Consider the following 21,082-nt stretch of genomic DNA (forward strand, 5'->3'; position numbering starts at 1 on the left):
TGTAACCACAAGCTTACCTTACCACCAGGGGTGCACTTGCAGGAGACACTGGATACCTGTCCCAGACAGGTATATAAGGACAGGTCTCAGGCAAGTGTGGCATTTGAGAGCTGTGTAATAAAGGTGCAGGTCCTGAGTGACCTTGACTTCAGTATGTGCCTCGTGTGAATCTGTACTGCAGGGATAGGACTTTACAGAGCCATCTCCAGACCTGTGGTCTTGATGGCTTGTCTCCTATCATTGGTAAGGAATGAGTTGTTTGTCTAAGCCTTCATGGTTTAGTTAGCATTAACTCTTTCCTTTCCTATCATTCAGTCTGAATACTGACTACATTTTGAAGACACATTTAAGGTAATTCTTCGGGTATTTCTCCTACACAATGAGTGCCTGATTTTGACACTGTAACCATGGGGATAAGTCAAATAGCAGCTTAATGGTTTCTCATAGACGGGGTAGAAAAACAGTGTGGGCAGCCACGCTTGGCCTCCTTACCTCCTGGTGGACTGAAGTGCAGCTTAAATAGAGGCCTGAGAATAGGTCACTTCTCCCGTCAACCAAGCACTAGTTTGTGTATAGCTTGGAGCAGCTAGTGGTAAGTGGCAAACCAAACAAAAATTGAAAAAGCACAGCCAAAAGAGATCTCATTCTTCCAGTAATGCCAACTCTTGCAAATGAATCGTGAGGGACATGATTTTTGATTTAAAAAATTGCCCCAACTTGCGATCTCATGAGTCAGCTGTAAATAGTCAGGTTATTCCGTTAGAATTTCTCGTACCTGCACAGTTCCAGTTTAATGACGTTATGTCATATTCAACGACTTCAGCCTCTTCCAAACTGCGCATGCGTTCTGCTAATTTGAAAGTCGGGGGTGGGACGGGGCCTTGAAACTGCCGCCAGGGGATTTAATTTAGTAATAAAAGGGCCTGATTCAATTCTGGTCTGTTTTGGATTGTTAAAGGGGCTGCTCTTTCAGCCACGACACCCCTGTCGTCTGGTACTCCTTCCCCAAATCCAACCCATCCTCAATTACTTAGCTCCCTATTTACAGATGCTCTTTTGTTCAACTGGGGGCCATCTACCATAGCTTTTCCCACTTTTTCTTTTCCAGCATCTATTGCTTAGCACCACTGGGAAAATAATTGCAGGCATCTGGGGAGATTGAGGAGAATTAGAGAGATAATGAGCTAAGGTCACAGTCACACAGGATCTTTATGAATTTGATGTCATCGGATTAATCAGTCAGCATTGATTTGTTAAGGGAAGGTCATGTCTGACTAACTTGATTGAATTTTTTTTGAGGAGGTAACATTGAGGATCGATGAGGGTAGCGCATTTGATGTAGTCCACATGGAATTTAGCAAGGCTTTTGACACGGTCCCACATTGTAGAGTGGTCAGAAAAGTAAAAGCCCATGGAATCCAATGGAAAGTGGTAAGTTGGGTCCAAAATTGGCTCTGTGGCAGGAAGCAAAGGGTAATGGTCAACAGGTGTTTTTGTGACTGGAAAGCTATTGGAAGGGCCTATTTCCCTTAGTAGAGAGGTCAATAATCAGGGGTATAGATTTAAAGTAATTGGTAGGATTAGAGGATTATTTTTTTTCACCGAGAGTGGTGGGGGTTGGGAACTCACTGTCTGAAAAGGTGGTAGAGGCAGAAACCCTCATTGCATTTAAAAAGTACTTGTATAGGCATTTGAAGTACCAGCACCAACAAGGCTGCAGACCTGGAGCTGGAGAGTGGGATTAGACTGGACAGCTATTATTTGGCTGGTACAGACATGATAGGTCAAATGGCCTCCTTCTGTGCCATAAATTTCTGATTCACTAGAAGCACCACCACAATGTAATTTGCTGCTGCTGTTATGTGCATTTTCTGCTTGATCACTTTGTTGATCCCATTTGTAGATTTTTTGTACACCATTAGTGTATTCTCTGAAATTTCCCATGTTCACCTTCTGCTCTGGACTGTTTATTTAAAGACAGGAGATTATATTGGTTCAGGATCATTCTTAGCATCCTGGTGCGACATAATTTATCCATGTTCGTTACTGGTTAATGAGTTACTACTGTTAGCATAGCTGGTCAGTGGGGTGCTGCTATTGACATGACTGGTTGATTGAGAGCTTGGAGAAAATGCAGGGGCTCCAATTGCATTAAGGATACTGTAGATCCAGTTTTGATTCTTAAAGTTCCTGATGGCATCTGTACCTTATGGTTAACCCAGAATAAAATAAGCTGTTATTATACAGCATGCTTAGCAGTGGTTGCTTTGGCTAGTTATCCTTGATGGTGAATGTCTGGTTTATATTGTAACCTGATGCAGCCCCATTTTGATTGCATTTAATGTGTTTCTCCCAATGCATTAGACACTTTTCATTGGTGGTTTCAATTGATTAGCTTAGCTTCTATTAAGTCCAGCAACACACCATCCCTACAACTCTTAAAATTGTATCAATACTGCATAAAGTTCCACATTCATGTTGTCCACTATATTCTTCTCAGATTACATTTTGTTTGCTGGGATCTCAGATCAGAATCTACATGTCCTTATTCTTATATTAGCTTTAGTGAGATGAATAGTTAATGAGATATTGCTACCGTATGGCCTACTCCTATTTCTTCTGTTCAGAGTCACTGAGGTCTGTTGTATCATTTCTTGTAGATTTTCAGCATGCATCCATCTATTGTGTTTTAAATCATCACTTTTTTTGTTATAAATACCAATCTTATGAATTTAGTGTTTTGCTCACCAATTTACAATATAATCAAAACAGCATTAACAAGTCTTTGAAAATTTGGCCCAATTATCCTTAAGTTTCCAATATAGCCAAGCAGAATTATTTGCTCTCCAACCTGGCCTAATTCCAATTCACTGACTTGACAAATCAGTGGCAAGCGTACACAGCCTTCAAAAAAATTAATACAGATTAAAGAAACAGGTTATGAAGTAAGCTAGTTTTTTTGCAGTCAGTGGCAAAATTATGGCATTCACCACTGACCTCAAAAGAATGCAGTCAACAAAGTTTTAGTGGGCTTTGTGACATTAATTTCACCTTTTCCAACATGACTTTCCATCTGGCACCAGGAACAGTGATGCAAGCTGAGCAGCCAATCATATTGAAGAATTCTCACAGTAAGCAGACCAGGAAGTAAAAAGTAAGCTTTATTAGGACATACACATGGGATTAAGGTAGAAACTAAAATAACAACCTTTAAAAATATATAATTTTTATTTTAAAAATCAAATGTTGATCATGGCAGAGAGGAAATGAGACTCCACAAAAAGTTTTTCCAGGGCCCTAGAAGTTATTCAGCAGTAATTATGACTTCGTATGCCACTAAAAACTCAGTTACACTCAACAAGGCTTTACTTCAAGGGTTTTTACAGCAAGAAGAGAGCATAAAAAGTTGAAACTCACATCAAATCTAATGATTTCTTATGGTTTCCATCTGTGAGGACTGCAACAGCACACCTGGTGGAGAAGCAGTGTATCACTGACAGCAACTTCAAGATTTTTGCATTTAACTGCACATGTGAAAACCAGAAGTTGCTGTCAGTTTTACAGAATAATAATGCTGACAGTTTTGCTGTAATTACAAATGCCAGGCCATAATGTTGGTGAATAATTACAGTAGAATTCAACTTGTAAATACTCCAGCATCATTGTCCAAAAATTGCATCCTTCACAGATCCTTAAATTTGTATCAGCAAAATGAATACCCTCTTATTTGTTCCAGTCTACTCAATTTAATTTAGATTTCTAGAAAAGGCATCTTAAAATTGGTTTCAGTCAGAGTATCGCACTTCAGCTTGGAGCTGTTTTATAAAAAATGTATTTATTGCCGACAGCACCTGCTGCTTCAGGGCAGCATTTCCCATTACTAATGATATCAGCTGGACTGCATCAGTCCAGTCCAAATGCCGGACAATATTGTGCACATCATTAGACAGCATCAGCTGTTGACTTGGTGGCAGTTCCATGATAATCTGAGGTAATGGTTTGAACTGTCCACTCGTCATCCAGGCACCCAGCAACCCTCCAAACACACCACCTAGGGAGAATATGAAAAAATACATTTGAAGATGGTTTGTATTCTACTTTGAAAATGCATTTGACTACTTTTCCTAAAGATGCTGATGCATATTCAGCTCTCTTCCTCAGAGTTCCAGCAGCCCTCAAGTCCCTTCACCAAAGAGCTATTATTCACATGGAATGCAGAATGCAAGACTTGCATTTATAAAATATCTTTCAAGACCATCAGATTTCCAAGTGACAGCCAATTTGCACACAGCAAGATCCCACAAACCGCAATGTAATATTGACCAGATTTTCATTGTTGTTGATTGAGGAATAAATATTGGACACAAGGGATAGCTCCCAAAATAGCGTCAAGGGATCTTTTACGTCCACCCGAGGAGGCAGACAGGGCCTCAGTTTAACATCTCATCTGAAAGACAGCACTTCAACAGTGCAGCACTCCCTCAGCACTGCACTGTCAGCCTAGATTTGTGCTTACATCCCTGGAGTGGGACTTGAACTCACAACCTTCTGACTCAGGAGAGAGTGCTACCAACTGAGCCACAGCTGACAGCCAGGATAATGTGTGCCAGCAGGTGATTTAACCATGAAGGGCATCACAGCCAGGCCTGATCACATCCTCACCTTGCATCCACACATGAGCACTTACCAACATTTCATAGAATCATATTGCACATGTTTGGCAAACACCCTTATTCATTTGTCTACATACAATATTTGACAAAGATAATAGATGGCAAGTTACTGTTAGCGATATCATACAAATGCTCAATGTGCTCACATTAAATTCCTCTCCACACTATTTAAAAAGGAAGGCATTCGCATTTATTTCATGGGTTAATAATGTTTGTTCGAATAATTTAATACAAACATGTTACTGTTTGTCTTTATAAACTGATCACCGTTCATTGCCATTTTCAAACTACTTTCTCTTTAAAAAGGTCAATAGCAAACACTCACCAACTGCTATTCCTGGAGGACCACCGAACAAGCCTCCTGCAAATGCCATTGCACCAGCCACAAGTGCTCCCTTCCCAGAACATCTTACTGCAACTTGCATCTTTTCCACCTTTGAAATATGGCACACCAACCGCATCACGTCATCAATGTGCACAGGCATCCTGGTGAACTAAAGGATTTGCAAATCACACGTCACTGTTTGTCAGCTATGACAATGTGTCTCATTGGAAAGGCAATTATTTATAAATATTTCTTATTCCGACTTCCAATTTAAATTGCTACTGCTTTTATTAAATGCTGAGAAAAGTACAGTGTACTATTTTGTAGGCTATTCATTAGAATTAGGCCTTTCAGATTCAAAGCTGTTATGGTTAGCAGTTTGTGCAACTGTCCTCATACACCAATGTCAGAAGACATTTTATCTACTGTGGTTATCTTAGGTTATGGGATCATAGCATGGGAACCTAGCATGGGAACCGTGGGTTCACTGTTTCTGCCTATTTTGAAATGTGCAGGAGTTACTAGGATACTGCTTGGCTTGGGGAAGCATTGAAATCTATTAATATACTGGCACAAAAGCAAGCTCAAGTTCCCATGATATAATGAAGGATTAATGCAAATCCCTTTCTCCCACATCATTCTTCGAGCCACACATTCAATTCACTGATCTGTTTGACCCTATGCCAATTTGTGCATGGCTCAGGTAGTAATCCAGTGTATTACCTTTTGATGTTCTGTATTAATTTGGACCCTAGCTCCTCAAATTCTTAGTAGGACCTTGTTCTACTGATGTTGTTGGTTCCTACGTGGACCATGACAACTAGGTCCTCCCCCATCCAACTCTATTCTTCAACTAGAGAGAAGACCCTGGCACTGGGCAGAAACAAACTTAGGAATGCCCAATTACAGCTGCAGAGTCCAGTATCTAAGCCATGTGCATCAAATGCCAAAGAAATCTGCTACAAACTCCCATAGATAACAAATTACATCTATATAGCACCTTTATATAAAATGTTACCAACCAAAATGTGACTGAGCAACATGGGGACAGGTGACCAAAAGCTTGGTCAAAGAGCTAGGATTTAAGGAATGTCTTGAGAAGGAGGTAGAGGTGGAGAGGTTTAGGGAGGGAGATGCAGAGACTAGAGCCAACGGTGGAACAATGAAAATCAGAGATGTGCAAGTGCCCAGAATTAGAGGAGCACAGCGATCTTGGGGAATTGCAAGGCTGGAGGTGGTTACAGAGGTAAGGGGGGTGGGGGGGGGGGAAGAAAGGGCATTAAGAAACTCCAGATATTTCCACAAATCTAGAGTGAAAGCAGAATTCCAGCATATTTTCTGTGACATCACTGCACAAAAAGTCAGTAGTCTGAGAAAAGAAAAAAAATCCAGATTTGCTAAATCTTTAATTTTGGGGTGGTGATTGAGGCAGAAATGTTGTTTGGGACATAGAAACAGAAAATAGCAGTAGTAGGCCATTCAATATGATCGTGGCTGATCCTCTATCAACACCATATTCCTGCTTTTTCCCCCCCATAATGTCTTTGTTGAGAAAATCTATCTATCTATCTATCTCCCTCTTAAATATATTCAGTGACTTGGCCTCCACAGCCTTCTGTGGTAGAGAACTCCATAGGTTCACCACCCTCCAAGAGAAAAAAAATTTCTCCTCACCTTGCTCCTAAATTTCCTACCCCATTTTTTAAGACTGTGACCTTGTTCTAGACTTCCCCAGCCAGGGGAAACATCCTCCCCACATCCAGTCTAACCAACCCAGTCAGAATGTTTTACATTTCAATGAGATCCCCTCATGGTTCTAAACTCTAGTGAATACAGGCCTAGTTGACCCAGCGTGGAGGCCCCGACCTGCGAGGGTTGGGGCCATAAAACGAACGGCGTGCGGAGGCCCAGGAGCAGCGTGGAGGTGTACCACTGCAAGGTACAGCGAGAGTTGGTGCAGGAGGGCGACGGCTGTGAAGTGTGACGTCAGCACGATCCAGGTCAGTGATTGGAGCATGGTCAGATACAGCAGGAGCAGCGAGGTCGGGGCGAAGGAGTGGCGAGAGACTGTGGAGGGACACAATCGGGGCCCAGGGGCAGCACAGGCCAGCCCACACTGCGATACGTGCGCGCATTAGGTCCATGCAGCAGAGCTGGTCCAGTCGTATTGGGTAATCCTTGCCACTGGACCAAGACCTAGCTCTGTCAAGCTCGTGTGGTGGCTGGTGTGCAACAGCCACCCCACGTTAAAAAAATTCATGCACAGGCATCTTCCACCCTTCAGGATGTAGTTTGGGTTCTTCATTGAAACACCTGTGAACTCGTCTCTTTTTGACGTGGAAGCAAGTCATCCTCGTTTTGAGGGACCTCTTATGATTATGTCGACTCAATCTCGCCTCATGAGTCCTGCCATCCCAGGAATCAGTCTGGTGAACTTTCACTGCACTCTATGGCAAGTATATCCTTTCTTAGGCAAGGAGACCAAAACTGCACACAATACTCCAGGTATGGTCTCACCAAGACCCTATATAACTCCAGTAAGACATCTTTGCTCCTGTACTTAAATCATCTTGCAATGAAGGCAACATACTATTTGCCTTCCTAACTGTTTGCTGTACCTGCATGTTTGCTTTCAATGACTGGTGTACAAGGACACCCAGGTCCCTCTGTACAGCAACACTTCCCAAGCCATCACCATTTAAAAAAAATACTTTGTCCTTATGTTTTTCCTACCAACAGGAAAAGCACAAATTATTTGAATAGTGCCATAGGATCTTTAAGGATCCTGTCTAAACAGCAAGGTGAGTAAACAATATTATAGGGAGCCAGGCACAAAAAGACTTAATAGCCCAATTGTCTGGTCACCATAATCAGAGGAATGATACATAAATGTCAACTTGGTTCAAGCACTGCTGGCTCAGTGCCAGATTATGGGTTCAGAAATTGTCAACACCCCACAATTGCCCTGGAGTCTCCAGGAATTAAAGATTCATCTCCCAGACACTGCAGCGAGCAACCCAGGAGATAGATCATAGTGACATTAAAATAGTGGGTTTTGTTTCCATTTTCTTTTAACACTTTCATTTCTTATATATAAAAATATTGGGGGATGGGGAGAAGAGAATGTTGGACTGGATAGGGTAATTGGAGGCGGAAGATCCTGTGATGGAACCTCCAGGAATATGGCCAACCAGAGTCAGCAGTCTTAGCTAAAGACCTACAGGGGGAATCAATGCATAAATCTGTTACAAATCAGTGTAATGCTAAGGACAATACAGTGTGTTACTGTAAGCATTGTCCTTTGGATGAAATGTTAGCTTAAAGCCCTGTGTATCTGACATTTAGATGCTTAAAGATCCTGCGGCATTAATTCAAAGAATAGGAGTTTCCTGTATAACCATGCCACTATTCAGGGATAGTATTAAAGCCAAGGAAGTGGCATACAAATTGGCCAGAAATAGCAGCGAATCCAGGGACTGGGAGAAATTTAGAACTCAGCAGAGGAGGACAAAGGGTTTGATTAGGTCAGGGAAAATGGAGTACGAGAAGAAGCTTGCAGGGAACATTAAGACGGATTGCAAAAGTTTCTATAGATATGTAAAGAGAAAAAGGTTAGTAAAGACAAACGTAGGTCCCTTGCAGTCAGAATCAGGGGAAGTCATAACGGGGAACAAAGAAATGGCGGACCAATTGAACAAGTACTTTGGTTCGGTATTCACTGAGGAGGACACAAACAACCTTCCGGATATAAAAGGGGTCAGAGGGTCTAGTAAGGAGGAGGAACTGAGGGAAATCCTTATTAGTCGGGAAATTGTGTTGGGGAAATTGATGGGATTGAAGGCCGATAAATCCCCAGGGCCTGATGGACTGCATCCCAGAGTACTTAAGGAGGTGGCCTTGGAAATAGTGGATGCATTGACAGTCATTTTCCAACATTCCATTGACTCTGGATCAGTTCCTATGGAGTGGAGGGTAGCCAATGTAACCCCACTTTTTAAAAAAGGAGGGAGAGATATAACAGGGAATTATAGACCGGTCAGCCTGACATCGGTAGTGGGTAAAATGATGGAATCAATTATTAAGGATGTCATAGCAGTGCATTTGGAAAGAGGTGATACGATAGGTCCAAGTCAGCATGGATTTGTGAAAGGGAAATCATGCTTGACAAATCTTCTAGAATTTTTTGAGGATGTTTCCAGTAGAGTGGACAAGGGAGAACCAGTTGATGTGGTATATTTGGACTTTCAGAAGGCTTTTGACAAGGTCCCACACAAGAGATTAATGTGCAAAGTTAAAGCACATGGGATTGGGGGTAGTGTGCTGACATGGATTGAGAACTGGTTGTCAGACAGGAAGCAAAGAGTAGGAGTAAATGGGGACTTTTCAGAATGGCAGGCAGTGACTAGTGGGGTACCGCAAGGTTCTGTGCTGGGGCCCCAGCTGTTTACATTGTACATTAATGATGATTTAGACGAGGGGATTAAATGTAGTATCTCCAAATTTGCAGATGACACTAAGTTGGGTGGCCGTGTGAGCTGCGAGGAGGATGCTATGAGGCTGCAGAGCAACTTGGATAGGTTAGCTGAGTGGGCAAATGCATGGCAGATGAAGTATAATGTGGATAAATGTGAGGTTATCCACTTTGGTGGTAAAAAACAGAAAGACAGACTATTATCGGAATGGTGACAGATTAGGAAAAGGGGAGGTGCAACGAGACCTGGGTGTCATGGTACATCAGTCATTGAAGGTTGGCATGCAGGTACAGCAGGCGGTTAAGCAAGCAAATGACATGTTGGTCTTCATAGTGAGGGGATTTGAGTACAGGGGCAGGGAGGTGTTGCTACAGTTGTACAGGGCCTTGGTGAGGCCACACCTGGAGTATTGTGTACAGTTTAGGTCTCCTAAACTGAGGAAGGACATTCTTGCTATTGAGGGAGTGCAGCGAAGGTTCACCAGACTGATTCCCGGGATGGCGGGACTGACATATCAAGAAAGACTGGATCAACTGGGCTTGTATTCACTGGAGTTCAGATGAATGAGAGGGGACCTCATAGAAACATTTAAAATTCTGACAGGGTTAGACAGGTTAGATGCAGGAAGAATGTTCCCAATGTTGGGGAAGTCCAGAACCAGGGGACAGAGTCTAAGGATAAGGGGTAAGCCATTTAGGACCGAGATGAGGAGGAATTTCTTCACCAGAGAGTGGTGAACCTGTGGAATTCTCTACCACAGAAAGTTGTTGAGGCCAATTCACTAAATATATTCAAACAGGAGTTAGATGGAGTCCTTACTACTAGGGGAATCAAGGGGTATGGTGAGAAAGCAGGAATGGGGTACTGAAGTTGCATGTTCAGCCATGAACTCATTGAATGGCAGTGCAGGCTAGAAGGGCCGAATGGCCTACTCCTGCACCTATTTTCTATGTTTCTATGTTTCTATTCCCATCTTAAATCAGCATCCCAAAATAACTGATCATTCATCCAACTGCTGTTTGTGGGATCTTGTGGTGTGCAAGTTAGTTGTGACATCACTTCAATTCATAGTAATTCATAGTTTGCGAAGCTCAGATATAATATACAAATTTACACCACCCGCCTCCCCACCCCCCCAAATTACCCTTTATTCAACATCTACAAGTTTCCAATACGCTCTTCTACTTTTTAAAAAAAAAGTAAAATGTCCATCTTGAACTTTGCTTAACAGGACAAGTGCTTGAACAGGGAGAGAAATATGGGGAAGTCAGAAACAATCTTCTCTTTCCTTGTGACTCACCTACCTTTCTCATCATGAGCCTTCGATTTATTCCAGCACAGACAATATATTGGTGGCTCTTTGATAGTGCTGTAACTTTAGTGGAACCACCAAAATGACTTCAGCACCCAGTTTTTCAGCATGAACCAGGTGGTAGAGACAATTTTTTTTAAAAAAGCTACTCTCTTGCCTATGCAGTTTTTGAGCAGGCATTGGTTTAGACAGTTAGAAATCCTGCCCTAAACAAGCCCCAATTTCAATATGTTGAAATTGGGGCTGTAGATCAGGAGACCAATGGTCTTCCACTGGGCAGAGCACTTACTACTATTGCTCTGCCCAATGGAACCAAACATAGTGCAGCCTAACCAGTGGGCTTTAAGGAGACAGTTGTAAACATTTGAACAGCTAATTATAATTATACTCCCATTAAAATCAATGGTGAGATCAAGTTTGCTGAATTAAAGCCACTGAGATCATTTCTGCCACTTCGATGCAGAGTGATGCTGATGGTTAAGTTTACAGCCTTTTGCTGTCCCCCTCACCGGGGGAAGGCCCCAGAGTTAACCAGTTTGAGAACCACTAAAATACACACTTTCAGACAAAAAAAGTTAGTTTAATATTGCTTACTACATGCTATTCCAAGAGGGCCACCAATCACCTCTGTTACACTAGCCACAGTTGCTGCTTTGAAACAGTTTTTATTGCAATCTGAATCTTCAACACTAAAAGATGGCTCACTAAATTGATGCATCAGATTATCAATGTGATCTAAAGGTTTCTATAAGAAATTAGTGTCATCAATTTTTATACCTTTAGCTTTATAGGGTCATATCCCACCATTCCCTCACCATAATGGCAACTTGACACAAACCTCTGCCATTGCCAAAAGGTGGCATATACTGATGCCCTGAGTAATTCTCCATCCCTGTGGAATACTTCTTGACCATCATTCAACATCACCCTAAAAAGTGATGGCAGAGATCAAAACACCTGTCTTGTCATAGGAACAGGAGTAAGCCATTTAGCCCATCAACCCTGTTCTGATATTCAATGAGATCATGTCAGATCAGTGACCCAACTCTATATCCCTTAATAACTTGTTAACAAAAATCTAGCAATCTCAGATTTGAAATGAACAATTAACCTAGCATCAATTGCCATTTACAGGAGGGTTCCAAACTTCTACCATCCTTTGCAAGTAGTGTTTCCTAACTGCACACCAGAAAGGCTTGGCTCTAATTTTTAGACTATGCCCCCTAGTCTTAGAATTCCCAACCAGCAGAAATAAATAGTTTCTCTCTATCTACCCTATTTACTAGGGGGCCTAAACACAGCTCCACATATCATTGAAGTGATTTCATCCTTAATCATTAAGGCTACTCCTCCCCCTCTGCCATTTTCAATAGCTTTCCTATAGACCTGGTATATTTAGGTCCCAGCCCTGACTGGCTTGCATCCATGTCTCAGTAATGGCTACCATGTCATACCTCCAATTCATTCAATTTGTTCCTTATATGCCAAGCATTTATACAAGGAACCTTAATTTAGGCCAAACATCTTAACCTGTCCTTGTGCTCTAATGTCTTACTCACATTTCTAATTTCTCTCTCCCAGTTTAATAACTTTACATCTTTTAGGTTTACCTTTACCTGTAATGCCCCAAGCACTAGTTCTGATTATTCCTCTACTCTCTTCTATTTCATTTGTTTTAGAACTATTATTCATACTACCATTTTCACCTGAGCCCCCATAATTATTAGTTTAAAAGTCCTTGTGACCACCTATTTATCCTTTCCACTCAAACCCTGGACACAGACTGGTTCAGGTGGAGCCTGTCCCAACAGCTTCCTGCTCCAGTACTGATGCCAGTGTTCCATGAAATGGAACTCTTTTACCCACACCACCCCTTCAGCTATGTAGTCACCTTCATAATCTGCTTGTCCCTATAACAATTTGCACATGGCTCAGGTAATAATCCAGAGATAACCCTTGCATCATGTTCTTTAATTTAGCTCATAATGCTCTCCAAACAGGACCTCTTGCCTACTCTTATGTTGTTGGTCCCAACATGGATCTCTTCCCTCTCCAATATCCTTTCAACCCAGTTTGAAATGTCTCACCATGGCACCAGGATCATCCTCCTTCCCCCCCCCCCCAATCCCCCTCCTCATCTCCCAAAGTGTCATGATCAGCACACTGGCTGTCCTTCCAACAGTCTTTGTCCTTTTCCTCACAGGTAGCAAGTATATTGTACCTGTTGGATAGGATCAGGTTCTGTGGATCCACATTCTTTCTCACCTGGGCTCCCCTTCTCACCAACCCCATTCTGAAACTGCACCACTCGACAAGGTGTGACCAAGGTCTGAAGCAAACTGCTCAGATATTTCTCCCCCTCCCTTATGTGTCAGTGTCACCAACTCACACTCCAACAATGACTTAGCCAGAAATATTTGCAACTGAGACATCTGATTGAACAGTCTCACTGTTCACAAACCCACACATCCTGCTCAGCCATATTTTAGTCTATAATATTTATCTGTTTTTTAATCTGCTGTAAAAAAAAATACATACAAAGCACTAAAACAGTGGACAAAATGTTACATACTTACTGCCTCAAGCTCACACACACCACTACAAGGATTGCAGGCACCACATTTTGAACTTTACACTCTGCTTACAACACACTCCATTTATAACAATGCAGTGTGCTAGTAGATAACTTAACTTTTATACACCCTTTCGAGCCACACCCAAGTTTCAAGTGCTCAGCTTCCTGCTCATAGTAATTCAGGCAATCATTTATTGCTGATTGATTGACTGTTAACTGTTAACTGCCACTAACTTGCAATGTCTTTTGCAGTTTTTAAAGTTCTAGGTTAAATTCAAAATGTCAAACTAAATTTCAGTTTGAGACCTACTCACCACCACTTACAAGAGAGCTCCACTCTCACCAAATTCCCAACTTTACACTCTGTTTACGATGCAATCTGTTAAGACAACTATGTCACTCCGTGCTTACAACAAAAAGGCACTTTCCATAGGCAGGCCTGTACTTCCTATGAGTTATGACTTGCAATCTTATGCATGAAGTGAATAGGTTAACATGCTGCAGGATTGAGTTTCCCTTTCATTGCTGTGTTATACACCAGAAATCACAAAAGATGCCCACTGTACACTGGACACCTGCTTTAGACTCAGTGGCAAGTTAAAGTTGACCCCATAAGATGGCCAACATCACTGGGTCTGAAAATTATTTTCTGTAATGTTCCAGACCATGACCCTCAACACTCCTGTGGGACCCGCTTATGCTGATGGACTGTGCTGAATGCTAATATCCTGCTCATGTCCAGTAGATTCTGAGCCATAGCAGGCAGGAACATCAGGAATTCTGGCCAATGACACCATCCCGGTATTTCCTTCTGCCATGACACCCCTTCTTGCAACTGCAGACAATGAGCTCCTCACAATGGCAAACGTGACCGCATTATCTGCACAAATGGAGATATTGGAGAGACAACTTTGAACTGATGGGTTTTCTTAACATACAGAGAAACAACTTTCCCTCCTCACTCCCTGCCAGTCCAAGAAGCCATTCCCCAGGCAGTATTCTGCATTTGCTCTCACCTCAGACATTTATCAAAGATGATCCTTTCGGAGTGCAGTTAACCGAGTCTCATTTAAAACACATTGGCCTAGCCAAAAATCATAATGTAGAAATATTTTCATCATAGAGTCATCATCATAGGCAGTCCCTCAAAATCGAGGAAGACTTACTTCCACTCTAAATGTGAGTTCTTAGGTGACTGAACAGTCCAATAAGGGAATTACAGTCTCTGTCACAGGTGGGACAGACAGTATTTGAAGGAAAGGGTGGGTGGTGTTATATATGTAAACCTGTATATGCCTTGTATAGTCACCATAGGGCTCATCCCCTGGAGTCCCAAGGGATCCCACAATCCCTTGGGAGCACAGGTACTTAAGGAGGCCTCACAGGCTGGGGATGCACTCTGGAGACCTGCAGTAAAAGACTAAGGTCACACTTTACTTTGAGCTCACAGTATCCAGACAGGTTCTTCATTCATAAATAACAACTGGCGACAAGATACAGATGATGAACCCAACGATGCAGAGAACAGTGGGCATCCTAGAGAAATTTTCAGAGGGAGATGATTGGGAAACCTTCATGGAGTGATTTGACCAATACTTCGTGGCCAACGAGCTGGAAGGAGAAGCGAAGGGCGATTCTCCTCACCGTCTGCGGGGCACCAACGTATGGCCTCATGAAAAATCTGCTTGCTCCAGCGAACCCTACAGAGAAACCATACGATGATTTGTGCACACTGGTCTGGGAGCATCTGAACCCAAAGGAAAGCGTTCTGATGGCAAGGTACCGGTTCTACACCAACAAAAGGTCTGAAGGCCAGGAAGTAGCGAGTTATGTTGCCGAGCTAAGATGCCTTGCAGGACATTGCGAATTTGAAGGACATTTGGAGCACATGCTCAGAGACTTTTTCGTACTTGGCATTGGCCATGAAGTGATACTTCGCAAACTTTTGACTGTAGAGACCCCAACCTTGAGTAAAGCCATAGCGATAGCCCAGGCGTTCATTGCCACCAGTGACAATACGAAGCAAATCTCTCAGCACACGAGTGCTGCTAAAAGTACTGTGAACAAAGTGATGTTGTTTAAAATTGCAACGTACAGGGCAGGCCCCACATGCCTGCAGCTGCACGTCCACAGATGTCTCAGAGTCTGCCATCAAGGATGATGAATGCAAGGCCATTAACACCTTGTTGGCGCTGCGGGGGTGATCATCATTTCCATTCATGCCGCTTCAATGTGTACATTTGCAAGAACAATGGGACATCTCCAACGTATGTGCAGGCAAGCTGCAAACCCTGTTAATCCTGTAAGCCACCATGTTGCAGAGGAGGACAGATCCACGGCGGATCACGATGAACCAGAGCCGCAGAGCAAAGAGGCAGAGGTATATGAGGTACACACATTTACCACAAAGTGTTCCCCGATAATGTTGAAGATTGAATTAAATGGACTCCCGGTGTCAATGGAGCTGGACACGGGCACGAGTCAGTCCATTATGAGCAAAAAGACTTTAGATAAATTGTGGTGCAGCAAGACCTCAAGGCCAGTCTTGACTCCAGTTCGCACGACACTGAGAACTTACACAAAAGAACTGATTCCCGTAATTGGCAGTACTACTGTAAAGATCTCCTATGATGGAGCGGTGCACAAGCTACCACTCTGTGTGGTACCGGGCGATGGTCCGACACTACTCGGCAGGAGCTGGCTGAGAAAGATACGATGGAACTGACGATGTCCGAGCGCTCTCGTCCGCTGACGACACTTCGTGTGCCCAGGTCTTAAACAAGTCCTTTCGCTGTTCGAACCAGGCATTGGGAAGTTCCAAGGAGCAAAAGTGCAGATCCACCTAATTCCGGGGGCGCGACCCATCCATCACAAGCCGAGAGCAGTATCGTACATGATGAGAGAAAGGGTAGAGATCGAGCTAGACTGCCTGCAACGAGAGTGCATCATTTCGCTGATCGAATTCAACGAGTGGGCCAGTCCAATTGTTCCAGTCCTCAAGGGAGATGGCACTGTCAGAATCTGTGGTGATTACAAAGTAACTATCAATCGTTTCTCCCTACAGGATCAGTACCCACTACCAATGGCCGCCGACGACATTTTTGCTACGCTGGTGGGAGGAAAGACTTTCACGAAGCTGGACTTGACCTCGGCCTACATGATGCAGGAGCTGGAGGAATCATCGAAAGGCCTCACCTGCATCAACACGCACAAAGGTCTCTTCATTTATAAGATGCCCGTTTGGAATTTGATCAGCCGCGGCGATATTCCAGAAAAATATGGAAAGCTTACTGAAGTACGTCCTGCGCATGGTGGTCTTCCAGGATGACATCTTGGTTACAGGTCGGGACACAGTCGAGCATCTGCAGAACCTGGAGGAGGTTCTTATTCAACTCAACCGTGTGGGGCTCAGGTTAAAATGCTCGAAGTGCATTCTCCTAGCACCTAAAGTGGAGTTCCTGGGGAGAAGAATCACGGCAGACGGTATTAGGCCCACTGCTTTGAAGATGGAGGCAATCGAGAATGCACCGAGGCCACAGAACGTAATGGAGCTGCAGTCGTTTCTAGGACTCCTGAACTACTTTGGTAACTTCTTACCGGGTCTCAGCACACTGTTAGAACCACTGCACACCTTACTGCGTAAAGGAGATAAATGGGTTTGGGGCAAAAGCCAAGAAAATGCCTTTGTAAAAGCTAGAAAATTGTTATGCTCAAACAAATTATTTGTGTTGTATGATCCATGTAAGCGTTTGGTACCAGCATGTGATGCATCGTCGTACGGCGTCAGGTGTGTATTGCAACAAGCTAATGAATCTGGGAAATTGTAATCGGTTGCTTATGCATCCAGAAGTCTGTCTAAGGCCAAAAGAGTCTACAGCATGATCGAAAAAGAAGCGTTAGCATGTGTTTATGGAGTAACGAAAATACATCAATATCTGTTTGGGCTAAGATATAAGCCACTGATATCCCTTTTTTCCGAAAGTAAGGGGATAAATACGAATGCATCGACCCGCATCCAGAGATGGTCGCTCACGTTGTCCGCGTACAAGTATGCCATCCGCCACAGGCCAGGCACAGAGAACTGTGCCGATGCTCTCAATAGATTGCCATTGCCCACCACGGGGGTGGAAATGGCACAGCCCGCAGATTTAGTCATGGTTATGCAAGCATTCGAGAGTGAGCAATCACCCGTCACAGCCCGACAGATTAGAACCTGGACGAGCCAGGACCCCTTACTGTCCCTAGTAAAAAATTGTGTGCTTCAAGGGAGCTGGTCCAGTGTCCCAGTGGAAATGCAGGAAGAGATAAAGCCGTACCAGCGGCGCAAAGGTGAAATGTCTATACAGGCAGACTGCCTTCTGTGGGACAATCGGGTAGTGGTCCCCAAGAAGGGCAGGGACACTTTCATCAGTGATCTCCACAGTACTCAACCAGGCATCGTAATGATGAAAGCGATAGCCAGATCCCATGTGTGGTGGCCCGGTATCGATGCGGACTTAGAGTCCTGCGTGTACAAATGTAACACATGCTCGCACTTAAGCAATGCACCCAGGGAGATGCCACCAAGGCGCCAGGGAGGTCTTAGCCCTCCAAACCGCCGTCCAGTGTCAATGTCGACTATGCAGGCCCGCTTTTGGGTAAAATGCTCATTGTGGATGTCGATGCGTACTCCAAATGGATTGAATGTGAGATAATGTAAGCTAGCACATCCGCTGCCACCACTGAAAGCCTGCGGGCCATGTTTGCCACGCATGGACCGCCTGATGTCCTTGTGAGCGACAACGGGCCATGTTTCACCAGTGCCGAGTTCAAAGAGTTCATGGCCCGTAATGGGATCAAACATGTTTCATCTGCTCCGTTCAAACTAGCATCCAATGGTCAGGTTGAGAGCAGTGCAAACTGCTTTGAGTGCTGTTGAGGGGGATGACTCATCAGGAGAGGGCAGCAGCAGCCAAGTTCATGGCACCGTGGCTGGCTCTGTTGCACAGGAGGGCAGGAAAAAGAGTGAAGATAGTGATAGGGGATTCAATTGTAAGGGGAATAGATAGGCGTTTCTGCGGCCGCAACCGAGACTCCAGGATGGTATGTTGCCTCCCTGGTGCAAGGGTCAAGGATGTCTCAGAGCGGGTGCAGGACATTCTAAAAAGGGAGGGAGAACAGCCAGTTGTCGTGGTGCACGTTGGTACCAACGACATAGGTAAAAAAAGGGATGAGGTCCTACGAAATGAATTTAAGGAGCTAGGAGCTAAATTAAAAAGTAGGACCTCAAAAGTAGTAATCTCGGGATTGCTACCAGTGCCACGTGCTAGTCAGAGTAGGAATCGCAGGATAGCTCAGATGAATACGTGGCTTGAGCAATGGTGCAGCAGGGAGGGATTCAAATTCCTGGGGCATTGGAACCGGTTCTGGGGGAGGTGGGACCAGTACAATCCGGACGGTCTGCACCTGGGCAGAATCGGAACCAATGTCCTCGTGGGAGTGTTTGCTAGTGCTGTTGGGGAGGAGTTAAATTAATATGGCAGGGGGATGGGAACCAATGCAGGGAGATAGAGGGAAACAAAAAGGAGGCAAAAGCAAAAGACAGAAAGGAGATGAGGAAAAGTGGAGGGCAGAGAAACCCAAGGCAAAGAACAAAAAGGGCCATTGTACAGCAAAATTCTAAAATGACAGAGGGTGTTAAAAAAACAAGCCTGAAGGCTTTGTGTCTTAATGCAAGGAGTATCCGCAATAAGGTGGATGAATTAACTGTGCAAATAGATGTTAACAAATATGATGTGATTGGGATTACGGAGACGTGGCTCCAGGATGATCAGGGCTGGGAACTCAACATCCAGGGGTATTCAACATTCAGGAAGGATAGAATAAAAGGAAAAGGAGGTGGGGTAGCATTGCTGGTTAAGGAGGAGATTAAGGCAATAGTTAGGAAGGACATTAGCTTGGATGATGTGGAATCTATATGGGTAGAGCTGCAGAACACCAAAGGGCAAAAAACGTTAGTGGGAGTTGTGTACAGACCTCCAAACAGTAGTAGTGATGTTGGGGAGGGCATCAAACATGAAATTAGGGGTGCGTGCAATAAAGGTGCAGCAGTTATAATGGGTGACTTTAATATGCACATAGATTGGGCTAACCAAATTGGAAGCAATACGGTGGAGGAGGATTTCCTGGAGTGCATAAGGGATGGTTTTTTAGACCAATATGTTGAGGAACCAACTAGGGGGGAGGCCATCTTAGACTGGGTGTTGTGTAATGAGAGAGGATTAATTAGCAATCTCGTTGTGCGAGGCCCCTTGGGGAAGAGTGACCATAATATGGTGGAATTCTGCATTGGGATGGAGAATGAAACAGTTAATTCAGAGACCATGGTCCAGAACTTAAAAAGGCTAACTTTGAAGGTATGAGGCGTGAATTAGCTGGGATGGATTGGCGAATGAAACTTAAGGGGTTGACTGTGGATGGGCAATGGCAGACATTTAGAGACCGCATGGATGAACTATAACAATTGTACATTCCTGTCTGGCATAAAAATAAAAAAGGGAAGGTGGCTCAACCGTGGCTATCTAGGGAAATCAGGGATAGTATTAAAGCCAAGGAAGTGGCATGCAAATTGGCCAGAAATAGCAGCGAACCTGGGGACTGGGAGAAATTTAGAACTCAGCAGAGGAGGACAAAGGGTTTGATTAGGGCAGGGAAAATGGAGTATGAGAAGAAGCTTGCAGGGAACATTAAGACGGATTGCAAAAGTTTCTTTAGATATGTAAAGAGAAAAAGGTTAGTAAAGACAAACGTAGGTCCCCTGCAGTCAGAATCAGGGGAAGTCATAACGGGGAACAAAGAAATGGCGGACCAATTGAACAAGTACTTTGGTTCGGTATTCACGAAGGAGGACACGAACAACCTTCCGGTTATAAAAGGGGTCGGGGGGTCTAGTAAGGAGGAGGAACTGAGGGAAATCCTTATTAGCCAGGAAATTGTGTTGGGGAAATTGATGGGATTGAAGGCCGATAAATCCCCAGGGCCTGATGGACTGCATCCCAGAGTACTTAAGGAGGTGGCCTTGGAAATAGTGGATGCATTGACAGTCATTTTCCAACATTCCATTGACTCTGGATCAGTTCCTATAGAGTGGAGGGTAGCCAATGTAACCCCACTTTTTAAAAAAGGAGGGAGAGAGAAAACAGGGAATTATAGACCGGTCAGCCTGACATTGGTAGTGGGTAAAATGATGGAATCAATTATTAAGGATGTCATAGCAGTGCATTTGGAAAGAGGTGACATGATAGGTCCAAGTCAGCATGGATTTGTGAAAGGGAAATCATGCTTGACAAATCTTCTGGAATTTTTTGAGGATGTTTCCAGTAGAGTGGACAAGGGAGAACCAGTTGATGTGGTATATTTGGACTTTCAGAAGGCGTTCGACAAGGTCCCACACAAGAGATTGATGTGCAAAGTTAGAGCACATGGGATTGGGGGTAGTGCACAGACATGGATTGAGAACTGGTTGTCAGACAGGAAGCAAAGAGTAGGAGTAAATGGGTACTTTTCAGAATGGCAGGCAGTGACTAGTGGGGTACCGCAAGGTTCTGTGCTGGGGCCCCAGCTGTTTACACTGTACATTAATGATTTAGATGAGGGGATTAAATGTAGTATCTCCAAATTTGCGGATGACACTAAGTTGGGTGGCAGTGTGAGCTGCGAGGAGGATGCTGTGAGGCTGCAAAGCGA

General features: G+C 43.8%; 1 protein-coding gene across 4 annotated transcripts in view; it reads right to left on the bottom strand.

The window, feature by feature from the left end:
* Positions 1-3,147: 3,147 nt before the first annotated feature.
* The window catches only part of LOC139278862 (protein C19orf12 homolog), a 73,155-nt gene continuing 55,220 nt past the window's right edge, over positions 3,148-21,082 (bottom strand). For 3 of the 4 annotated variants that reach the window (XM_070898067.1, XM_070898066.1, XM_070898065.1), the window contains 2 exons: positions 4,999-5,167; positions 3,148-4,051 (listed from right to left, as the gene is read on the bottom strand). In XM_070898067.1, coding sequence (XP_070754168.1) covers positions 3,786-4,051; positions 4,999-5,158 — 426 coding nt within the window. In that variant the 5' untranslated portion in view covers positions 5,159-5,167 and the 3' untranslated portion in view covers positions 3,148-3,785. Of the gene's footprint in view, positions 4,052-4,998; positions 5,168-13,358; positions 13,368-21,082 lie in introns of those variants that run through there. The other variant, XM_070898068.1, reaches the window with a different exon arrangement.

Source organism: Pristiophorus japonicus, chromosome 13, assembly GCF_044704955.1.
Source record: "Pristiophorus japonicus isolate sPriJap1 chromosome 13, sPriJap1.hap1, whole genome shotgun sequence".
NCBI classification, from domain to species: domain Eukaryota; kingdom Metazoa; phylum Chordata; class Chondrichthyes; family Pristiophoridae; genus Pristiophorus; species Pristiophorus japonicus.